The sequence below is a fragment of the Melanerpes formicivorus genome, unplaced genomic scaffold (genome assembly GCF_026170545.1).
Source record: "Melanerpes formicivorus ecotype bairdi unplaced genomic scaffold, bMelFor1.0.p_v2 SCAF_61, whole genome shotgun sequence".
Lineage (NCBI taxonomy): Eukaryota > Metazoa > Chordata > Aves > Piciformes > Picidae > Melanerpes > Melanerpes formicivorus.
The window spans coordinates 1975599-2000882 of record NW_027142413.1 but is presented as its reverse complement, the minus strand read 5'-3'; the positions used below and the strand labels follow the sequence as shown (position 1 = coordinate 2000882).

Here is a 25284-nt window from a genome sequence, read left to right as displayed (position 1 = left end):
ACTTTGTTTTTATAGGCTTATTGTTACTTTTAGCGTAACAGTTTGATTTTCCTGTCATCACTCCAATAAACTTATTCAAGTAATTAATACCTTAAAGCACCTTGTTAAGTGAAATATAAAACCCCCAATTAAATCTAAATTTAATCAATTAAATTTTAAAAAATGGCCTGCAGAAAGGCTTTAAACAAAACAATGCCACCTGAACAAGGAGACAAACCCTAATACTCTGACAATTCCTGAATTCCACCAAACTTTTAATAACCACATTCACTTCCCAGTCACAGTAAAGGAAATCTTCCCCCATCACTGGTTGGTCAACACCCTAACAAAATTTACAGCCTTACAATCAGAAAATAATGGAAACAAAAAGTTAAGGAACGTGGTCACTCACACAAGTTTCAAATGCATGGGGAGGCAGAGAATTTCTTAGAAAATGTTTACAAACACAAGGAAAAACACAAAGCAACTCTTGCTACCTCTTCTTGTAAAGGGTACGAGACAATTTTTTCTTCAAACAGTATGATTGAAGCAATAGTAAGGATAACTCAAGAAACAGGTGTGAGCTCAGATACACTTTTTCTTACCATCAAAATGTTAATGTAAAAGTTCAACCCACAAACAATCTAAAGATAAAAATATCCTTATAACAAATCAGACGCTCATCTGAGAGGATGCTAGCCTGTATGAAGTCATAGAACACATAGTGGGTTTTTTTATATAACTTAAGTACTGGTGCAAAATTTTGTTTTGTTTTGCTATTCTATTCAGAGTTCTCCTATTAGAGTATGATACTAAAGCCCAAATGAAGAAAGCCCACACAGCATCAAATCGTTGATGAGCTTGGTAATACAGTTGAATGCTCTATGCACCCAGGTAGCTTTCTTATTTAACAAGTATCACACATTGTTAATTTGAAAGAAGGTAACATAGAGGTGTTGGGCAGTACATACCCTTTCATGGAACTTTACAGTTTTAATGTTGTCAAAGACATTCAGCAGGTGTGCCTTTATATTGTGAGAATCTGATGCCTGGCCAAGAATCTCTAAGAGGGCAGGATCTGACACAAAAAAGAATCGTGGAAATAGGAGGCGTTTTTTCTCCAGGTACCTGCATTTTGTTTTAAATGAGGGAGGTGTGGAGAGATAGCAATTAAACTATATTCATTTATATCTTATTTCTTCTTTACAGATGGCATTCCACATAACACATTATTGCCATTTTCAGCAGTAACAATGAAAACAATTATTATCCGTCATATCATCATGTTAAGCACCTGTTTTAAAGCTACTCCTTTAGCATCAGAAAACATTTAATGAAAAGCTTTTATTGTTTGCTAAACTATAATCACCACTAAAAAGAAACTAAACAAAAATATTTTTACATTGTCTGTTACTTGCTATTTAGGTGTCTCATGCTGAATTTCTCCCAGATTAGGGTTAGGTGAAGGGTCTGAGCACAACATAAATACAGTGTGCCTTCTGGATAGAAAATAGGCTGATTTCAGCAGATAGAGAAAATGACTGTCAGCTTAGTCACATATCAAATACTTATCAGCAAGCTGCTAGCAATTTCTTTCGAGGCATTATATCATCCTGCTAACTTGTTTGCTCAGTTCAACTGAATTCATAGTAGAACATGACCTGTGCAAAGTCTATGGGACAGTATTCAAGCCATTACTCTTTCCCTCATTGCACAATTCAAAATCATCTTCCCAAGACTAGTAGTAACCTTACCCCGTGAGTGATTTCTGACAGATTTCAAGTTGTTCTAGTAAGTGTGGTAGTAACTGTCCCATGACTTCATCTCCAATGCAGCACTGAACAATATTAGATGCTTCATGAGCTCGGATCATGATCCTCACCCAGGATTTATCAATGTTAGAGAAACGCTTTGCTTCCTGTTGAAACATCATGATTAATGTGAAAAGGAAGTCATGAGGGAAGGCAGAAGAGAGAAAAGGCACTTGCTCACAGAACTGGCACCCAGTAATCTCACCAGTAATTCCATGTCTAATTGCTGTAGGAAAACATAAATCTCTCTGCTTACACAATACACCTTATATTTGATTTGCAAGCCTGCTACTTGCTCTGTCAAACGTTCTTAGAGAAGAAGAAAGAAAACTCACAATGCTTGAATTGCATGTCTCATATTTGAAGATTTTTCTCTAAAAACTAAAGTTAATTTTTAATTTGAGAAGCTATACAGAAAGTTTAAGGCAAGGACTCCTAGGTCCTATGAGGCTGTGGTACATACTACTAACATAAGTTTAAGTAGGCTAGGCTGCTACTAAGCACAACACTTAAACACATACTGGTTAAAAATTTACAATCCATAAATAAAAAGATCAACTAGCTCACATAAGTCATGTTTCTTTCTAACACAATACTTGTGTTGGCACTATCTAACTTCTTAGCAAGACTAGTTTTGTTAAGAACAAAAAAATGCTTCTCTTACTACCTCAATTATGACATCATATTAAAGCTTTTTTCCTTAAAATGTAGAAAACCAAACTGCAAAAAGTCATATTTGAAAACCTTTGGAAGCTGCTTTGCGATGTCACCGCCAACAAAAACAGCTTCTAAATAAATCCACAGATTCTGCACGGTCATCCAGTTCTCAATGATATCTATTGTGTTGGAAAGACTGTGTACCCATTTCTGAATCTGTGTCTTGAAGGGTGTGTTGTACCTAAAATTAAAAAGGAGACACTTGCTTTATTTCAAGAAGGAAACGTGTCTTTTGAAAGCCAGAACACTACTTAAGGATGAGTAATTTTGCTGGTTTTGCCTTTGCCAAGTGAAACTATGTAAACCTATACTTAACTCAGCTAGTTAGTGCTACAAATAAAATCATCTCCAACTTGCTGCTTTGTAAATATGGTGAATAGCATAGGTCTGATCCAACAGAAGCTGAATAGGAGCAAGAATTCAATTTCATGCCAAGGTTAATGGTTTTAAAAAGGAACTATGCAACATCTTGAAAGCTACAAGATTCACAGACATCCTTATCAACTGAGTTCTTGCTTTTGAACACCTGTTTGATGATAAGGTTGTATATTCCTTATATCATTGCAGGCTTTGGTACCTGAAACTAATAGAAGCTCGTTTTACCTGCAATTTTCAGCACCTTTCACGTGAGGCAATGACATCACAGAGGGCAGACTAGCTGTGCCTGTAATGCCTAGTGTGCCTGCCACAAGCAGGGAGGGATGCAGACATTAAGAACTAGGCCATGAATAGTTCAAAGACAAGCAAGCTCTTACTTTTTACCTAGACATTTATTTTCCTTCTCTTCTGTGAAAGACAAATGTCTTCAATCAAGTAAAACTTATTGTTGATTTTTTTTATCTCGTCCTCCCCCTGCACTTTCCTGTTACCTGTTACTCATGAGAGAGCCAAGAACCATCAAGCTGTCCTCCATGGTAGCAATTGTTTCTGATATGCTGTCACCTCTTAAAAGAAGCTCCCCACGCGTTTTAAAGTTTGTGAAGACAAATGTTTTGTTGTCCCATTCAGCTATCACTCTTTTTAACTTCTGCTCGATGTCTCTTTCCTTCACAGCACTTATGCAGATATCCTTTTAAACAAATGGGATGTCAAAACAAGCCATGAATGGTTTAAGTCTTCAATACACAAATCTAACTTTTATTTCCTTTAACCCTAGTAAAGCTGATGAGCAACTATCTATCAAACGGGAAGATCTACAGACATAAAAACTACCCTAATGATCTGCAGAGTGCATAATGGTGTGGCCAGCTTTGAGGGGAATAAAAGAATAACAGTGATTACTTTTCAAATACTTTTTATTACTTTTCACATGTTGCAAGGCAAGGCAACCTCAGAAAACTAACTCCTGGGACAAGAGGAGTTTATGCAGCTATGATGTCATTATTTTATGCAGAAAGCTGAAGCAGTATTTTATTTCTGTACTCAATAGAAATAGCTTTCTTTCTTACTACTGTAACTCTGTGCTGTTTGAGCAGATTGTTTTGTTTCATGCATCCATTTCTCTTCCTTCACAATACCTCTATTTCCTCTTTATATCTTAATAGTGGAGCTTCCATTATATTCCTCAGTTTGAATGTTTCACTTTCCACATCAAAGCTGTGTTCAGTGAGATCTGTAATCCGCTTCCAGTGACGAGGCATCATTGCTTTATTTGACATATGCTCAAGCAATGGGCAACATTCACTGAAGTCCTCAATGGTCTTCTTTAGGTCAAAAAAGGCCTGCCATTCCTTTACACCACGAGGAAGCTTACGGCATCTACACAGAAATCATGCAAGCTTTTAAAAACAATTTTAGATATTCTTTGTTTCCCATTTGACAACAGTGCATGGTTTTCACAGCAGATCACAAAACTTCCAAATTCAAGTTACTTGTATTTTGACATTTCTGTATGCAATTCTGCAGTTGGGAAAACCTGTTTCCAGTATATTTCAATGACCAATAGCTGGGCAGGCACCTACATGTTCCCCTTAAGGAATAAAGACGCATAATTATAATACAGTTTGCCCAAGCAATTGTCAAAAGTAATTGAACCCCTTGATTTCCTCCTTTGGTGAGGCTCATGATAGGCACTGCTCTGTGCTCTAGAAAAAGAAAGAAAAAAAAACAACAAGACAAACTGTCCCTCAGAAAATGCAGGTTTAATTCTTTACATTGCTTGCTTCCTGGTTTGATTAAAAGTTCTGCATATATGCATGCAATATATCCCATATTGTAGGAAAGCTATTCGTCAATTCACTAACTTGCCTTAGACATCCAGGCTGAATTTGTCACTCAAGAATAGTAATATCACAAGAAACACGTGAAATTTCCCTTCTTGAACAAAATAAACTGCAATTTTAACGCATATTCCAATCTTATCCAGTCTCATCCAGTCTGATCTGTTCTAACCAAGAAGCTCCCTAACAAACAATAACCTTCAACATTTAGGGGATCAGTCTAAAGAGGCTCCTTTGTTTTATGAAGTTGGTAATGCATATATTTTTCAAATAAAATTTACATTTTTCATGTTTCAATTAACAAATACATGGTCAGACAAGGTTATTGGTGCTAAACAATTTAAATCATATTTTTAAAGTAACAAAAGTATTTTAGCAATCTTTACCAGAGCAGCACTCACCTGTTCTGAAACTCCATAAGTTCGCTATTAAGTTTTCCAATGTCTAGTTCTGACCAAAGAACATCATAGTAGCCACTGACTGCGTCAATGACGTTGTTGTAGAGGTTATAGAGTTTCTGTAACAGATTCAGTTGCTTCTTTACTTCGAGCAGCTGAGGATACTGAGTAACAGGCAAACCAAAAAGATCTTCCCCATCAGTACAAGTAATGTATTTCCGAAAGAGATTATCAAATCGATTCTAAGAAAGAAAAAGATTAAACTTAAAATGAACATTCCAGAGCTGCCATTTTGCTTAGACCTTCATTAGTGATTAAAAATCTAGTAAATACCAGAAAGATACACGAGACACTAGCAACTGACAATGACAACATTTTTATCAACAATTTTCATAAGAAAAGTAACTTTTAATTAGCTGGGGGGGCACACCTTTAGACACAGAGGTCGTTTACTCCACGTGGCCCAGAATGATAAATGCTATGTTTGCACTTGAAAGAGGTAGAGCATAACACGTAAAGCAAAGAAAGGTGGATGCAGCAACTTCTACCACTCCAAGAGTGCTGTGCAATCCTTTTGTTGAAGGGTTGAAATAAGAATTCATTTCGTATAAGCAGCAAAGAAAAACAAAACTAAATTATCATTTGCAGCATAACTGAGAGAACTTAGCAGGAAAGCAAATGAATAGCACTATGGGAAAAGGAAAACCATTAGAAGTCATCACTACAGGAACAGAAATTAGTCACATTACAAAGAAACATTTCAAGATGGGAAGGAGATTGGACAGAAACATATTTCTGAGAAAAAGACACAATTATAACACAAAAACAGCCTATATCCAAATACAAAAAACTTGAGAGTCATCTCTCATTAAGACACTTGATTCTTGTAATTATTAGATACTAATAATTAGTATCTTAGATACTATTCAAAAGATAATAATAATGTCAACCAGCATTCTCACAAAGACATAGAAAAAAAAATACAAACAGCTTTCACTAACTTAAAACAGAATCTGCCCAATAAGTACACTCTATGTGTCCTGAAAATGGGTTCAGCCACTCTTACTCATGCTCAGAGCCTCCAGGTGTTAGTTTACTTCCAACAACTATTAAGCAATGTCTTAGAATTAACAGTACCTGAAATATAATAAGTCTGCCACTGGCTTCTTGTGGCTCTAAACCAATCACCATTGGCCCATTCTACAAAAAAAAAAAGGAAAAATATTTTACATGAAATAGTGAACTCTGAGGCTGAAAATAGCCACACATTTCTAATCAACATTTTGTAAATATTAAACTCAGAGATTTTTGCCATTTCAGGATTTCATCCCTAAGTCAGATAACTGAATCAACCGATCAGAGTTACCAACAAAAACAAACATGTTTTATTTAGTTAAATAGTTATTTTAAATGATAGTAATAACATTATTTGGGCATTATTTCTCTTCTTTACAAAGAATTTTTCATAATCGTGTAAGAGCAACACAGCTATATCTCCTTTTGCAAATACAAATCAGAATTACTTAGAGGATAATTTAAAGTTGGTTCATCTTGACTCATTTATATTCTATTAAGGAAGAATATAAGAGATTAAGTTATTTGTATTTATATCCAACATTAGAAAATATTTCTTACATTCTAACATAATTTCTAGCTAATCCAAATCTTCACATTTGCTCATGCTAACTAGCTGTTTATCATAAAACCTAAAAGTCCTGCATCTTAATCTTTAAGAGCTGATTACATAGCATTACAGACTTTAATCACATACAAAAATTAAATAAACTCTGCCCAGTACTGAAATTCAAATACAACATTAACAAGAACAAGCATATTCTTCAGACACTGGAGGTATATCTCATTAATTAGACAACTGCTCCCACTACTCAAAAACTCCACTAATACAACATACCACAAACACTTGCCTGATCATAATCTGCATAGAACTGTGCGCACTCTTCTGTAAAAGTCTTCACAGTGATAATAAGCTCTTCTCTGAAATTTGGCTGCAAAGCAGTGAGCTCATTCTGCACTTCATTTGCACGGACAAGCAGCTTTTCCCAAGAGTAGTGCAAAGTGTCTACCTTCTCTGTCTCTTCCTTGGCCACAAGTAGATCATACTTGTTTAACATAGCATAGGATTCCTGTTAGAAGTTTGGATCAAAATGCACAATATAGCAATTACCAAAGTCAGGCAAACAAATACCAAACTAGAAGAAACATCAAAATGAGAACTAGATCCTAAACTCCTTACCTTTCACACAGCATTCTGCTTTCTGATAAATTATTTCCCCTAGTGCCATCTACCTCTCTAAAAAACTATTTCCAGTTAAAATCCTCCTTAAGTCTACAGGGGTTTTGTTTCATTTAATGAGATCATCTTTCTGATCTATCTCTTCAAGTATCTGCTTTGACCCAAGGTGAATATTACAGGAGGCAAGCCATGAGAAAACATCTAAGTAAAGGCTTTCGAGTAAGTAAAGCTTCAATGCTCTAAAGACCTTTAAGCCCTACTTCAAGTTTTCACAAAACTCTGTGATCTGCTCTATGTGAGCCTCCTCTGGCAGGGGGTCTCTTCCAACCCCTAAAATTCTGTGATTCTGTGATTCATTTCCATTATTTGCATAAACAAGTACATACTACAGTCCATAATTTACCTCAGCTCAGAGAAAACACAGAAAAACACAAGTGTAAGACATTTGTCTGACAGCCAACACAGGTTTTCCATCTCCAAAATAAAATATTAGAATTGTCAGTATTTGGTCAGTGAGAATTCTTCGTTAAGTTGCTTTGACTAAAAACAATTAGGGACACAACCCTAACAATAAAACTAGGGCCATCAGGAACCATGAATATGTCTTAGAAAAAAAAAATCCCCGACCAAATGTCCAACCACTGGTACATTTTGACAAAGTATATCCACACTTTGGTCAGGACTGCAGAGACATAGTTACTACCTGTTTTTAATTCTGCCATTTGACCAAAAGGCCCTACATTGTCAGATGTTCAATAAATGTACTCTAGTAAACGAACTTCTTGAAGGAAGCCAATTGTTTATGCTTATTTCAACCCATGACATAGCTGATGAAGCAATCACTCTCATACATTCTCAAATAATTGGGTTAACATTAGCTTTCTCCCCTTCTGCAGGCTAAGCTAAAAAGAGAGGAAAGCCAATGCTTTTGTTATACAGATCGAAGAAGTACCACAAGCATTCTTGTGTCAAATATCTCATCTTCCTTTTGGCTAAATAATTTTTGCACTATTCACTACACCACCTTTCACCTCAACAAATTTACATTTGTCCAAATCAGAGTTCCATACAGAAAATGGTTACAAGAGCACAGTAAGTCTGCTACTCACCATTTAACACATATCTAGTTGTACCTTTTCAAAGCTCACTGTTAAGCTTTAACCTGGAAAATAATTGCTCTGCTGAAACAATACCCATAAATACCCATATATTGCAACATGTTTGTTAAGTACCTCAATGGGCCCAATTTGAGAGTCTATGGAGATCTGTAGTTCTCTGATCTCTTTTAAAGCTGACATGGCTACCCTTATATCATCCAGGTCCTTGATGCAGCGATTTAACTTCTTGCCAGTTTCCTCTATAAAAGTGAAAATTGCTTCCATCTCTTTTCTGTACTTCTTATTACAATGACAGCCCAGCAAAGTCATCCAAGCTTTGGTTTCTGCTTTCAATGCTAGCTTCAGATCAGCTAAAAACATTGAACAATTAATAGATATTTAGATATTGTACATATTTTTTGAGACATATTTTTAATCTTTGTTCAATATGTGTTCTCTTCACTCCAGGTACAGAGAAGATAAAAATCACATTGACAACTTTGAGTGGTTTATGGGATTGCTTGCAATTCTGGATTGTATTCCTCCTCATTTTCTCAAAATATATTGTCTTTCCTCCCGCAAAATGAGGTTGACCTCCACACTTGTTTTCTTATTTGTATATCATTACACACATTTCTGTCCTACACATCACTAACAAACTGGTTAATACTCTCATATGAGTCTCAAATCTTAAGAAAAAACCAAAAACAAACAAAAAAAACCACTGGGGGAAGTAAGAGTCTGATCTTAATTTTAACAAAACAAAATGGTTCACCAACCATTTCATTTTTATAAGTTTTAGCTGTAGCATCATTGGAACCAAGTGACAAACATTTAGATAGACTATTGAAGACTTGCCAAGTTGCTGCCCAATTTTGCACAATCCAGTTCATTTCTCTAAAGTTTTGACATTAAAATAAAATTTCTTCCCCACAGTTCTCAAAAGAAAGGTCAAGAATCGATATCAACACAAGCACTGCTTGAAATTTTAGCTGGACGTCATTTCAAACATGTTACCTCTTCATTCCCTATGCAAATTTCATTTGTGTGTATTCCTTTTTACAGTGTGTCTTCCCACGCTTAGCTCTGTAACCTGGCAGCCTTTTCAATATATTACACACCAGAATTACCTCACCTCCACTGAGTTTCAACAGCCAGCTTGCTTCTCTTACTCTTTGCCTTACGATATGAATACAGATATTTGGTTGATGGCTCTTTACTAATGAAGCAAACATCCTTCTTCCTCAGATTTGGCATCCACTGCAAAATCATCTGTATGCATTTCTTACAGCCCATCATAGTTTCCAACAATCCTTTCTGTTACACTGGTGTAAAATGCTTATGCAAAACTTGGACGATGTGGAACCTCAGCTACAAAAAAGTGAATATTTGAGGTCTGACAATAGGATAGGTAAACATCTACCATCCATGTCATAAGTGGGCAGAAGTATTCATGTGGGAGAAAAAAATCCTGAGCCTCACAAATACCCTTGCATTAGTGTTTTGTTTGTATGCATTTACAGCTAGAACAGGAAACAGCCATTCTCTCTCTTTCTCTTTTCCATCTATAACCTGGTTCATCCATCCAAAACTAAGCACCATCAATCCTTCCTGTAGGACTCAGAAAGTATATGTCTCTAGAGAGAAGTGGAAAGCTGAATTCTACCAGTGTACAATGCAATAGCTCCCACGCAGATGTATTCAGGCTCAGAACTGATCTTCAGCTCCAGGTCTTGGAAATACAGAATTTCAGATTCAAATTCAGACAGTAATGGGTTTCCCATCATTAATTTATCAATAGTTTCCTCCTTGTCCCTCTGCCATATATGGTGGTAACAACTAAAACTCTCCAAAGCTGTGAGAACTTCCTGAAACACATTAGAAGTTCAAAGAAAGATTTTCAGCATTATACATATAGCATACTTATAATTTCTCAGCATTTGCTGGTTAGAATACATTACAAACTCCATACAGAGCAAGTTGTGGCACCTCACTAAACTGTAGGGTGCTGGTAAACTCATGTTAAAGTGATTTCCATTAACCTTGCCAGGAACTGCATGCTAATCACATTCAGTCTGTCAGTTACACTATTTTCCATTTAAGGAATTTCTTCAGTCAATAAAAATCAGTGAAGTGTAAAATGCCCCTTTAAGACTAGGATACAGTACAATTACCACAGAGCTGTTGAGGTTGAAAGAGACCTTCGAGATCATCAAGTCCAACCACTCGTCTTGTCCTCAGAATCCCACCACTACTGCTAAGCCACTACCACTAAGCCATGTCCCTAAGTGCTACATCCATACATCTTTTAAATACCTCAGTGGATGGTGACTACCATTTCCCTGATCAAACATTTCCAATGTTTGATAACCCTTTCTGTGAAGAAATTTTTTCCTAATATACAACCCTGAACCTCCCCTGGCACAACCTGAAGACATTTTCTCTTGTCCTGTCACTCACTGCATGTGAGAAGAGACCCACCTCCACCTTGCTCCCGTCTCATTTGAGGTTGTTGTAGAGGGCAATGAGGTCTCCTCTCAGCCTCCTCTTCTGAAGACTGAACAAACTGAGTTCGCTCAGCCATTCCTCATAAGACCTGTGGCCCTTCACCAGCTTGACTGTTCTTTGGACACACTCCATAACCTCAATGTCTTTCTTGCAGTGAGGGGCCCAAAACTGAACACCATACTTAGGGTATGGCTTCACCAGGGTTGAGTAGAGTGTGACAATCACATTCCTAAACCTGCTGGCCACACTAGTCCTGATACAAGACAGGAAGCTATTGGCCTTGTTTGCCACTTGAGCACATTGCTGGCTCATATTTAGCCAGCTGTCAATCAGTACCTCCAGGTCCTTCTCTACTGGGCAGCTCTTAAGCCACTCTTCCCAGTTCTCTGGCATGGGCTTTTAGAATGTAGGTGGGTGAAGGTGTCATGTTTCAGATGACATGGGTTTATCCATTAGTTTCTTTACTGTTTTTATTCCTGTTCTTCATTCATTGTATTATTCTATTAAACTCTCTTTATTCCAATGTGAGGGGTTTTGCATTCTGCTCCAAATTTCTCCTTCCCATCCTTTTGTGGGGAGGGGGCAGTTGTGTAAGTGGCCATGTGGTGTTCAGCTGTGGCTGGGCTTAAAACCACAAAAAGGGGATAACTCACATCATGACATGATAAACATACTGCCTGCATGCATTTAAACCTGCTTAAATGAAAAGAGTTTCCAATTACAAAAAAATTGAGCATCAGAATGCCAACACAGCTATAACTATGCAGCAATGCCATCTGCATCTTAGACTTCAGCACAAGCCTGTATGTCATTGTACTAATTATGCCTTAGTAGAACTTGAGTTATATGGTTTTGCACCAAAAATTTCCACCTGACAAGGCTCCATTGTAAGGTTGGACTGATCTCAGAAGGAAAATATGTAGATTTCCCCAAAGACATATCAGTTTGATACCTACAGGTTGTTACAGAGAGTGTAGAATAAGAAAAGGGCAAAGAAATTATGCATGTTGCCATAAACTTCCTAATGAGCAAGAAATCATGATGCTAACTTTATTAGAATGTTTATGTGAACAAAATTGTATTTAACACATTGGAACAATTACTGCAAATTATATATGGCATACACATCACTTAACTATACCTTCAGCTTTTTTATGATGTTTCACCAAATAAAGATATGGAGTTTAGTCTGACTTAAGTTTTACTTTATGTAATATTCAAAACCTCTTAAACATTTGAGCAGAGTACACTTCACTCACACTATACTTTCAAAGTACATTTGGAAACTCGCAGCTACATCATTCCTATCTACCATCCTGTATTTTTCCATTCATATGTTTAGTCAGTTTTAAATACCTACCCTTATGGCCTAAGGATAGTAAGTTACACATCTTAATGTTAATTCCTTGGATAGTGATATCAAATGAACATCTTGATTGTCTTACCTTTTTTGTAGACTTAATAGTAGTGCTCAGTAAAGATACTAATTTAATAATTTCTTTGTTCTCTGAAACACTCTTGAAGTAGTTCTGGCTTTGCATCGAATCAGAGAAACTGAGTGAAGCCGTGTCTGATACACTACCTATAAAGGTAGATACAAACAAAAAAGCCGGTTTGGGACAGACATTGTTTAGGACAAGCAAATTCCTACAGACAAATACTACTCTCCTATTTTTCAACATGCATGCACTTTAAATGTGTGTTCTTATTAACCAGAAAGGCAAGCAGAAGTCTAGGAGGACAGTATAACACACACAAATTCATAAACTTCTCTATTTTAGGAAATCTACTTTATCTATGTACTCTGTCAAATTTGGAACAAGTTCCACTCCAATCTTTCAAACATAATCATTCCCTTTCTCTTATCCCTCTCCAAGGTTTATCCTGTACAGTTCACCCAGGTAATTTACTGGTATGTCAGCACTGAACAAGTACATAAATATTTTTTATTTTATAAAGTAATGTGGGGAAGACTGACAATTAAAAGTACAATTAATATTAAGTCTGAGAAGGTTATTATAACCAGTCCTCAATAGGAAAGAAAAATAAAGGGAAAGTACATTAGTAGAAAACGCACACAAGATTGAAATTACACCATTTATTATTACATCTCAGGCAAGAGAAAGTCTTAGTTTTGAAATAATGTTATTACTTAACCAGTCAAAGCATTGGCTTCCCACTTGTTAGATACATAAGAAGGAGCTAACCTAGAAAGACTCAATATATCTTGGAAGTACCTGAAGTACAAGGAGGAACAATTAATTTGGCTCGATTCTAAACCATTTCCAACAAGAATCACAGACCTTCAAGATCACTGACCCAAATCATTAGCCTAAGCCCTAAGCACTACATCTATGAGATTCTTGAATACCCCCAGGGATGGAGACTCCACCGCTTCCCAGGGCAAGCCATTACTATGCCTGACAACCCTTTCAGTAATGAAATTCTTTCCAATATCCAACCTAAACTTCTCCTGGCACAACTTGAGGTCATTCATCTTGTTCTATCACTTGTTACATGGTTGAACAGACCAACCTCCACCTCTCTATAACATCCTTTGAAGCAATTGTAGAAAGTTCCCCCTTCAGCCTCCTTTTCTTCAGACTAAACAAACCCAGTTCCTTTAGTTGCTCCTCATAAGACGTCTTGAGATCCTTCACCACCTTTGTTGCCCTTCTTCTGACACAAAACCCCAGCAAACAACTATACCACCTTAAATTTTCATTTTAAAATTAATGCTTTCAATAACTTCCATATGTGAGCACAAAACTGATGAAGGTAAATCATTTTAGAAATTTTAGTCTTTTCAGTCCTCTGCACAATGCTCTTTCCACCAATACTGCCATTTATGGAGACATTTCTGTTCAATACCAGACTTTAAGTTCAACTTTAAGGAATTTCAGCACATGTTTTAAGTTGTCGTTTGAACACGCCAAGTTACAAACCACACTGGCAAATCACGAATGATGTTTCGTATGGTGATAGTGAGCTCAGCCACATTTTCTACTATGCTGCCCAAGATGGTACCCAAAGAGTTTCCAAATGCTGCAGGTACAACCAAAAGCAGTACCACTCTGAGAGGCACAAAAAAATCCTCTTACTCAAATCCACACAAAGACAACTATCTTCAGGCAAGTCTAGTTTCTAATCACAAGGAGGTGCTCTGGCATTATTATTATTGTTATTGTTATTATTATTATTATTATTATTATTATTATTATTATTATTATTAATTAATTTCCTACTTCTTCTCTGAAGTAGTCTAAAACTCTGTGAAGTCTTCATTCTACACTTTTGATGTATTTTTTATTTAATATTCTCTAACACTTTCTGTACAAATCACATTTGTCTAATACTCAAATTGGATGATGTCAGAAATTATCATTACCATGGATGTTGTTCTTTACAATCTCTTTCATTCCGTCATCAGAATCGCTGTCTCTGCCCTCACACCACAGCACAGATGCTTTTCTGTCTAGTATTTTCTTCTGGGGAAGAAATAAAATTTCATTTTTTATTTGCAGGAGTTTGAAACATTAGATTGAAGTAGGGTTGTTAGAGGCACAAACCTGTGATATTCTCTCCTTGCTCCACTGTCCAACTCCTTTCGTTACTTTCACAATAGTATCTACAGCTTTATTAAGTGTCTGTTGTACCTCATCCAAAGAGGGTACCATGACGATGTGAGGAACAGATAGGGCAATGCTAGTCCTGAATACAGGGTGACTATTTTTTTCCTGCTTAGAAGTATTGTGATTTTCTAAATGAAAGTCAAAGAAAAAAATATTGCTCACATTTTTCTCAAGACATCAAACTAAGCATTGTAATGACATAAAACAGCATATATACTGAGTATTCAGTGTAATTTTCCTAAGGGAAAAAATATTCCTGAGGAATTTACAAGATGTATTGGCAAAGTCTACAGCAGCACTAAGGAAAATTATGTGCCATGTTATTTCCATGAAACTCCCCTTCAACTTGGTCTGTTCATCTAAAATATTTAGCAGAAAATCTTGTTATCTGATTTGGACTCCCAGTCAGTATATTAAACTGGTCACAAAACCTTCTTAGCACCTCATTATATTCTATGCCTTATATGACATAGAGACCAAATATAAATGCCTTTCTGTTTCTAAAAAGCATGTAACATGAAAACACTTCAATAGAGTGTTCCATCGTACTGCATAGAAAGATTTGAAGGCTATTCACAAGAGAAAAACACCTGTTTTGGTGGTTGGTTTATTTGGGGGTTTTGTTGTGGTTTTCTTTTTTGTTTTGCTTTGTGGCTGGCTGGTTGATTTTGGTTTGTGATGTCTCATTTTGTTTTCTAGAATAGGATAGAATAGGATAGGATAGAATAGAATAGAATAGAATAGAATAGAATAGAATAGAATAGAATAGAATAGAATAGAATAGAATAGAATAGAATAGAATAGAATAGAATAGACCAGGTCGGAAGAGACCTTCAAGATCATTGCGTCCAACCTATCATCCAACACCACCCAACCAACTAAACCATGCAACCAAGCACCCCATCAAGTCTCCTCCTGAACACCTCCAGTGATGGCAACTCCACCACCTCCCCGGGCAGTCCATTCCAATGGGCAATGATTCTCTCTGTGTAAAACTTCCTCCTGACCTCCAGCCTGTACCTCCCCTGGTGCAGCCTGAGACTGTGTCCTCTTGTTCTGGTGCTGGCTGCCTGGGAAAAGAGACCAACCTCTGCCTGCCTACAACCTCCCTTCAGGTAGTTGTAGAGAGTAATGAGGTCACCCCTGAGTCTCCTCCTCTCCAGGCTAAGCAGCCCCAGCTCCCTCAGCCTCTCCTCATAGGGCTTGTGTTCCAAACCCCTCACCAACTTCGTTGCCCTTCTCTGGTCTCGTTCCAGCAAGTCAACCTCCTTCCTAAACTGAGGGGCCCAGAACTGGACACAGATCCAACCAGGAGGAAGATGTTGATGAGTCATTCTATAGGCAGCTTAAGGCTGTCTCAAGATCGCCTGACCTTGGTCTCATGGGTGACTTCAACTTGCCTGATATCTGCTGGGATCTTAACATAGCAGAGAAGAGGCAATCTAAGAGGTTCTTAGAATGCATGGAGGACAGCTTCTTATCCCAGGTGCTGCGAGAGCCTACCAGGGGCAAGGCTATGCTTGACCTTCTCTTCACCAATAGGGAAGGGCTGGTGGGCGATGTGGTGGTTGGAGGGTGCTTAGGGGCCAGTGACCACGAGATAATTGAATTCTCATTATTTGGTCAAGCTAAGAGGGGTAGCAAGAAGACCTCCACTCTGGATTTCTGGTGGGCGGACTTCAGGCTACTCAAGGAACTAATTCAGAGGGTTCCTTAGGATAAAGCCCTTAAAAACAAAGGGGTCCAGGAGAATTTAGTATTATGTACAAGCCACAGTTAAACAGATAAACACTCATCAGGGCCAGCTCCATAGTCTACGCCTTCAAAACAGTAGTCAGTCATAAAGAGAAATAGTATCACATTCCTACTGTCACAGGGGAAAAAAAAATCCTTTGAGAATATACCATATTACCAACTGTGATTTAACATGACAGATTATTCAAACTCCCTTTGTTTTCCCCTCTTTTACATTTGTGACTCTTTTTTTTATATTGTTCTAGGATATCACATTTATTTGTTTTGTAAGCTAGTGAAAGCAAAGAACTGCAATATGGCCACCTAAGAAGCTGATGATGGAAGATGCATGGATGCGCTTCCGTATGGAATCCAGAGTGTTTCGAGTGACTTTCAAAAGGGCATCAATATTACACTGATTGAAGTAGGAAAGCAGTTCATTGGCCTTTTCTTCTAACATTTCTATATCCTTTCTCTCCCTCTTTGCTAAAGGAGACAGTCCAGCCCACATGTCACTGGAATTGTAGAAGGAACTCAAGCTTTTTGATCTTCTTTCTTCTTCTGTTGCTAAAAATAAACCACATAAATCTACTTAGTTAAATTGACTTACAGGACTCAAAAACACAACAAAGCAACACCTCCACATATGTCTGAAGTACAGTTAATATTTTACAGAAGGGCAGATTTGTAATCAGTACTGCAAGGTAACACTACTCCTATCCACCATCTCTACCCATTACAAACTGGCATGATTATCACCAAAATTTAGATATTATTTCTTATCATCTCTCTTTAGAAAGTCCAAAAATTTACCATCACAGATACTTAGTCAACTAAGCTGCAGTATTCCCCAACACATACTTATCAGCATGCCAAAGAGACAACCACAGAGCTACAATACAATCTGCTTACCTGTACTTTTTCCCCTCATTTCACCAGTGGGAAAACTGACTTACCTTCTTTTCTGACCTGTACCTCCGTGTCAAGTAACATGTCAATCAGTTCATTAGCTGCTTCTTCCACTAGTGAGCTTTTTAAACTTAATGTCCGAGAACCATTTATACAGAGCTCCTGTTACCAAAACAAAATAAATATATGTTCTTTTCTTCACAGTTCTCATGTCCATTTCATGGTCAGAGCAGTCTTTATTAACACAAATGTCAAGGCCTCAGATTTGTGAAAACCAAAATACAGAATACAGAATTAAACAGGCTGGAAAAGACCTCTGAGATCATCGAGTCCAACCTATCACCCAACACCATCTAATCAACTAAACCATGACACTAAGTACCTCTCCTTCTTAAACACTTCCAGTGATGGTGACTCTACCACCTCCCTGGGCAGCCTATTCCAATGACCAGTCATTCTTACTGTGAAGAATTCCTTCCTAATATCCAGACTAAACCTCCCCTGGCACAGCTTGAGACTGTGTCCTCTCATTCTGCCACTGGTTGTCTGGAAGAAGACACCCACCCCCACCTGGCTATAACCTCCCTTCAGGTAGTTGTAGAGAGCAATAAGGTCTCTCCAAGATCAATACACAACAGGATTTTTACATTATTTTGTTCCCAACTGTTAAGAGTTGGATTCTTTGTTGAGCCAAACAAAACATCATGTATTTCAAAATTGCTGTGTCTTGTTTCCTGTATTTCATGGCTTCATAATAAGTATCATGAATCAACTTTTATAAAGCTTAGTTCCATTAAAGGGTTCTCAAAAGCAAGTGCTTTGACATTTTCTTACCTTTCCCATGTAAACATGGAAGATTTAATCTTTCTTTTAATCATTGCCATTTTATATTATTTGAGTGTGCCGTAAAGTGTATTAACCAATCACATCTCTCATTTATAGCTAGATGGAGATAAAAACCTACCAAAAGCTATCTCTATCATTAGAATATACAGAAACTGAGGGGAGAAAAAAATCAAAGAACAAGATCTAATAAAATTCAGATACATATTGAAGTATCATGCTTTTCTTTCTGTAATACTTATGGTAAAATTGATCAAATATGCTTCAGCAAACTATAATTTTTAATTATAATTACCTTTTAACTTTTTTCTGTTGTCACCTATTTATTTAAGATTAATGAAATCCGGTTATCTCTGTTTAATTAAAGATCAGTAACTGGAAAATCCAGCCGTTAGCAAGATTCAGCCATTTCCAAATTTTAAGTCACAATCTTTGATCTTGCAAAAGATTCACTTTAGTTGAGAAAGAAGCCATATCTGATTTGTAATCTGTAACAACCCTTCTATTCCTATCCACCATCTCTACTCTTTCCAAACTAGCATGATTGTCACCAAAATTTAGATATTATTTCTCATAATCTTTCTTTAGGAAGCAACTACTAAACAAAGCACTCTGGGTCTTGTTCCGTGATATAACTATTTTTGTTGCAGCAATTTCTGTAGAAACCTAAAGACACCTGTTAGGTGATGCAATTTACTTCTAGCCATTACACCTGTAACTGGAGCTAGTATAACACTCTGCTAACTCAAACTGATTGGTTATTGGGATGTCCTAATTGCCTTGCAGTAGTTCAAGTTTACTTGCAGACCATCAACATTAATCAGTATTAGTTATTTCATAGTTAGTGCTGAAGAATTTTTTTTGTGCTCACTCATACACTTTTACTTAAGTGAACATACTTTTTAATTATCAGCCCTATTGGGAAAACAGCAGCAGGATTAACAAAAAAACCCTAACAACTGTGGATAGTCAAGCTTACAAAATACCATTCATTCCATAGAATATGATTTTAAGTTTTACTTCTTATTTAACAACAAGTTGAGCTGTTACAGGAAACAAAAGCAGAAAGACCAAAAAGTTAACTATACTAAGATAAATTTTCATTTGTATTATTTTTTGCTACAAGAGGTAGTGGACTATCTCTACCATCTTTCACAATCTTTTCCAATGCAAAGTTTATTTCAGGGAAAGATACAGTTTAGACATTATATCCTAAAATGCCAGAGTATCTCACTATTACCTCATCAAAATAATTCTGATATTCAGTTTTATTACCATCTTCATCAGTTTTCTGACTAACAACTTTCATGCTTAGAGCTAATCCTTCTCAACAGAAAAGTATTTAGATGAGGTGAAGAGTCTTTTCTCAAAATGCCTTCACCCAAGTACTTGTGAGTGTATTTTACACAGTCATTACCAATCCAGCAGATCTTGAGATTAACAAAGATACTCTGTACCTAATCATTTTCATAGTATTTACTCTCCTAGGCAACAAACTGCATTTATTGTGAAGCTATTCATAGGTATGAGATGGGCAATTCCCTTACTGAAAGGTACTAACAATCAACAATGACCAAAAAATATATATATACTGTCCTAGAGGAAAAACATTTAAACTGAGTTATAGCAAAGCACAAAAGAAATACCATACAGTAGTTGCCTTGATGTTAATAAGCTGAGGAAGGAACATCCCAGCTCAGGACCTCTATGCATTTGGTATTTTTTGTGGCTTTTTAAGGTTCCAGCCAAGCAAATGGGTATTTTCTTACTTCGTTTCCCACACATGCTTCATTATTTCTGCACTGGTTTTACCCAATATAAAAGAAAGAAAGTAATTGAAAGACATAGAATTCCTCTTTATGAAACTTTCTTCTAGTAACCTTAGTCTTTTGCAGAAATTCCTCACATCTCAGTGGTTCATCTTCGGGCAATTCACAGAGTGGCACTCTATTCATTTCTTGAAGGACAGCATCAATACGAAATTCAACCAAGTCGTTCACTTGATCAAGCAATAAATCCAGCCGAGCTTTTGAAGCAAACAGAAAATGCAAGGCAAGTTTAGATGTTTTAAATGATAGTCTTGGCTTCCGCTTAAATTTTTACTTCAACAAACTGTTATACTCCATTTTTATATGAATTCTACACATTAACCAGCTTGCTTCAAACATCTAAATTTTTACAGCACTGAAATGGTAATTTACTTTTTGCATAACATATGCTCATCTAGCATATGCTATCCATACCCTAAAAACCAGTAGGCAAAATATTGTCAATATATATAAGATGAGCTTAATATATATGTATTTCAATTACAAAGACATTAAAATTCAGTTGAGGCCCAGGAATACTTCTCCTTCTCCTAACTATCACTTGAAGAATCTACTAGAACAGGAAAATTTTGACAAACAAAATGTGATGTCTATCCTTCACAAAAATGCTAGAAACCAATTAATAGTTAACAGAAAACAACAATCACTAGAATTTTCAGTTTAATATGGTAATTAAACTCAAGAAAAGGGAACTTGATATCTTTGTAAACAATCCACATCTCAGTGTAAAGAGTCACAAAATGGTTGGAGGGAACCTCCAAAGGTCATTTAATCCTACCCCTTCTGCATTAAGGGGCATCCTCGGCTAGATCAGGTTATGCAGAGTAATCTTGTGCCAATCTTTCAAAAAGACTACCAGCTCCTTTCTTTTATTAAAGCTGTTGCTCAAGATGCATGTGCATTAGTTTAAGAGAGTCCAATGTTAAAAAAAATAGTTTAATGTGAAAAGCTTTTGAGCTGTGACAGTGCCAATTCAGTCAAGTCACTACTCCCTGAGAACTTCTGCACATTATAGAAACAAAAGGCACAATTAGAAAAAGTCTGAAACCTCAGAGCTGTTTTTAAAAGTAGCTATCATTCTCTGAATTCAGAGCACACAGGACTTTTTGCACACTGCTTCATGCTTGGTTTAATTCTCACTGTCATCCCATTCATATTAGTAAAAATTTGACAAATACATGAGCCAAAAAGAAGGTGTTAGAAAGCAAAGGTTTCATAAAGTACAGGGCATATGAAAATCTTGATTTCTTTCATGTATAAGTCAATTAAGTGCAAATTGTATAAAGGATAATAAGCTTAATCATATATCTAGCATTTGTATAGAAACAAACAAGCAGAAATTGATGAAAGGAGGCAAATTACCTACCTAGCCTACAAAAAACCATATTAATATATTTTTCAGTATTCAAGGATGTCCAGGTCAGTGTGATTAGACCTGGATGGATAGCATCATCTACATTTGCTACCCAAGGAGCCATCAGTTGTTCAATGGGGTGTTGTATTTTCAGTTTAATTCGTTTATATTCTGCCAGCATCATCTGAAATAAACAGGGAATGAAACCATTAGCTAATATACACTGATCTGAATCTCTTCGTACATGTCTATTCATCATGACTTAAGAAAATTCTTCCAGATGTACATTACATCTGTGGCCTCAGGCACACAGAATGACCCAAAGAATTTAAAATATGAAGGAAAGGGAAGTTTTGGCTTCTATTCTTTAAACCATTCCACAGACGTTCATGTAAAACACTGGTACAGGAACTATGCTGCTATTTGGTGGATGCTTTATACTTCTTTAAAGGCATACCACCTGCTCTTCCCTCCCAGCTATGCTCTCAAAGCAAAGTGTGTGTAATGTTGACTACATTATTGGATGAGAGATAATTGCTTATAATTTAGAAAGCAGGCAATAGTGAGGCATCTTGTAAGTTTCCTTTCCTCCCCATGCTCATTGTTCCCAAACTCTGCATAACTTCCCTAAGCCCTTCAAGTGACTTTGAAGTGACTTCACAGAAAGTATTAAGTCAAGAAATTATCTTTAAAGCACCTCAAGACAGTCATAAAGATTAAAAAATAGATTTGTCAATGTTTTCTTTATTCATAATAATTGATCTTCACTTTTTCTTTTCCACAAATAGAGAGAACCTGGACATCTTAATGTAGAATAGACTAGACTGGACTAGACTAGACTAGACTAGACTAGACTAGACTAGAATAGAATAGAATAGAATAGAATAGAATAGAATAGAATAGAATAGAATAGAATAGAATAGAATAGAATAGAATAGAAGAATTAACCAGGTTGGAAAAGACCTTTGAGATCATCAAGTCCATAACTAATATAAACCCACGTGCAAATTGTTGACAGTCTTCTGATACCAGTCTCTCTTCTGTTGAATGATACTTGCAAATGGTGGGATTTCAAGGCCCATGCGAGCCATGCAATCTGTTTCTCTGATTAAAGTTAATATCTGAGGGTCAAAATTCACAAATAGTTCTCCTGTTTCTGGATGTTTTACTAAGAGAGATGCCTGAAGTCCTCTTTTAGTTAATTCAAGCTGCAAGAAACAAAGTCATCATTCCTGATCAGACTAGCCAGTACAACAAAACACTTTGGTTTCAACATGAATACCACATCAGCAGCTACTAAAATCAGGTATTGCTGACAATAAAGATTTAGCTGCTATGAATCCACAACAAAATTTTATTAACACAAAGTGTACGTACCCAAATGCTTAACAATCAAATTAACTGTTCTTTATCCAGCAGACATTTTTCTGTTGGTTCTTGGATACAGATCAACACCAAAAGCAAAGCCACAGACTTTCTTACCTCAATTTTCTTAAACACAAAGTCTCATACCCTTAAAACTTAACTGCACATTCTGCAATAAGGTGGCACACACCCCCCACCTTGATAAACTACATTATTCTTGGATGACTTTTTTAGATGTCTTTTGAGTATATATATCCTCATTTATCTTTTCACTTGTTTTTCGCTATCAAGCAGACAGACCATGTGCCAGTCTTAATGGAACTCCTGATTACATCCAACCTCTGGGCAATTTTTAAAGTAGACTAAATTTAATGTTTTTGTAGGGATGTTTTTTATTACTATTCTTAAAAGAGAAGCCTAATCACACTATTGGCTTAACTGTTTTATTTGCATATTAGAATACTGTTTTCTGTCTATATGATTAAAAGGGAGAGCATTTGTGAGATTGCCACACATGGGAAATAAGGCTGATACTAGGACAAAGTCATGCCTTAGATAGGAAAAAAATTTCTTACACAAAAAATTATGATGCAATTCCAATTTTCGAGTTGTCCTTAGCTGGCATAATTTTATTGTTCTTCATTCACTTCCGTGTGTTACACTGAGATGGAGATTGGTTTTAAGGGCAATAACTTCATAACCCATTGCTTTCAGTGTACTTTCTTATGAAAGACACTGAAAATCTGCACATCCTTTCATTGGCTAAAATATAGTTGACTCGACTGCTTGCTTCGGCTCTCTCATGTTTTATCATATTTTTCATAGCATTTTTAAAGAAATCATCTAATGAAGTTCTGTCAAAGTCACCCTTAAATAAGAGCTGATTTTTCCTCTGCAAAGTTCACCAGCAAACATTACAGCACTCTTTGGACTTCACACTGATTATTTTCACTACAAACCTCTTCTCCCATTTATGTTTCTTTTCATGCAGTTTTCCTTATGAAGGTAACAAAAACTGGTAACACAAGTAAGGGGTACACTGTGGGCACAAATCTTACTCTGGCATAAAACTGTAATTTTGACAGTTCCCAGTATTGTATTATTGTAATGCTTCCAGGTCGAACATCACTGCATATAACACAAAAAAAAACCTCTCAATTTTACGCTATTTTTTAGAAAGTGGTAAACAAGGTGGCAACCATCCAATAGGCAAAAAGAGGGGAAAATGTTTGGAAATATCAGAAAGTGCCACTAAGCTTTACTATTTCCACTGTATAGAAGAATAAAAAGTAACAGCATCTACAGCCATATTTCTTTTGCATTTGTATTCCCCATAGGACACTTGCTCCCATCTCGTTTTTCTTTTGTTCAGGAGAGCAGGAGCTCCACCTTGTGTTCTGCAATACTCATGTCCATATCCATCTGCAGTATTTTTGCCTCAAGAGGAGACTGTTTAAATTTGTCTCCTTTTTTGTCCTATCTGGTAGACAAGTGCATTGATATTAAAGTGGATGTACTTTTTATGTATTCTCAAGGCATGTGTACTTGTTTCAAAAACTTGAAACTGTGTTCAAATCCACCTCCCTTTGTTCCCACATAATGAGTATTAGGTTGTAGCAGGCCCAGCAGGTTTATACGGCTGACAAGCGCAATTTGACTCTGCTACAGGAGAAACCAGACACATTCAGCACAGATAAGAATCAAATCACAGATCACTAGGACCTCAGAGAAAAAAAGGCACCAGCTTAGAGGAGATGTCTTGGCTGTTAGAGTCATTTTGTAAAAAACTGTATTTGACTGCTCCATGAAGGTATGGCATGTGTCAGAAAATCTGATCATTAGAGCATCTAGCCAAAGGAGAGAGATGTAGCTCCAAAAGAAACATGCATCCTGCTTAGTCTTCATAGATGAGACAGGGAGTGTATCTTAATGTGCCCAGGCAATAGCAGGTACAATCTAGTGAAAGCTATCATTGGTATACTTGGAACAATGCAGGTATTCAGCACAGTACTGGCAATTAAACAGACACTGAATCCAAGACAGAAACACTAGACAAAAGACAAAGGTTTCCTGAAACATCACAATCCCTCTTCAATAAAACATGTGGGATACGTGTGTCATACTAGCTCTCTATGAAGAGGAAATGCAACCAAAGATGGCCTTTTTATGTTACCAGAGTGAAGTACTGAAGTTAAAGACAATTCCAATAATAACATTAGCAATTTTCATTACTGCCCAGGAGCAGGACCTGGGCAGAGGTCACTAGTGTCAAACTTAGATCTGACATATCTGAAACATAATCTACATTGAAAGAACAGTTGAGGTAATACCCTTTGGGTTCCTTGATTTCAAACAGCAGTTGTCAACACTGTATTACTCATCAGTAACATATCCAGCACCAGAGCCAAGGCAATCTGTATACAGCATATTATACACTCTCCAATATTGTCATCCCTCCTCCTGTTTTAGTATACCAAATTGACACAAACATTTCCATGTACTGTATCACACCATCCAATCTGACAATCCTTTAAACCTTCATGGCAAATATAAATGTGAAGGGAAAGAGTCAGGAAATATTAGTATGTTCAGACTGGACAAGAGACAGCAGGAACCTAAGGTCTCAGGTGAAAGA

General features: G+C 36.6%; 1 protein-coding gene across 1 annotated transcript in view; it reads right to left on the bottom strand.

Annotated features, from left to right (window-relative positions):
- Nucleotides 1–25284, bottom strand: part of DNAH5 (dynein axonemal heavy chain 5) — a 125431-nt gene that overhangs the window by 73544 nt on the left and 26603 nt on the right. The window contains 18 exon segments of the mRNA XM_068161997.1: nucleotides 951–1107; nucleotides 1734–1897; nucleotides 2535–2688; nucleotides 3377–3576; nucleotides 4025–4265; nucleotides 5128–5366; nucleotides 6262–6324; nucleotides 7050–7268; nucleotides 8611–8846; nucleotides 10142–10343; nucleotides 12429–12565; nucleotides 14372–14471; nucleotides 14553–14743; nucleotides 16674–16963; nucleotides 17302–17420; nucleotides 19982–20127; nucleotides 21297–21468; nucleotides 22286–22492. Of these exon segments, the coding sequence (XP_068018098.1) occupies nucleotides 951–1107; nucleotides 1734–1897; nucleotides 2535–2688; nucleotides 3377–3576; nucleotides 4025–4265; nucleotides 5128–5366; nucleotides 6262–6324; nucleotides 7050–7268; nucleotides 8611–8846; nucleotides 10142–10343; nucleotides 12429–12565; nucleotides 14372–14471; nucleotides 14553–14743; nucleotides 16674–16963; nucleotides 17302–17420; nucleotides 19982–20127; nucleotides 21297–21468; nucleotides 22286–22492 (3237 nt within the window).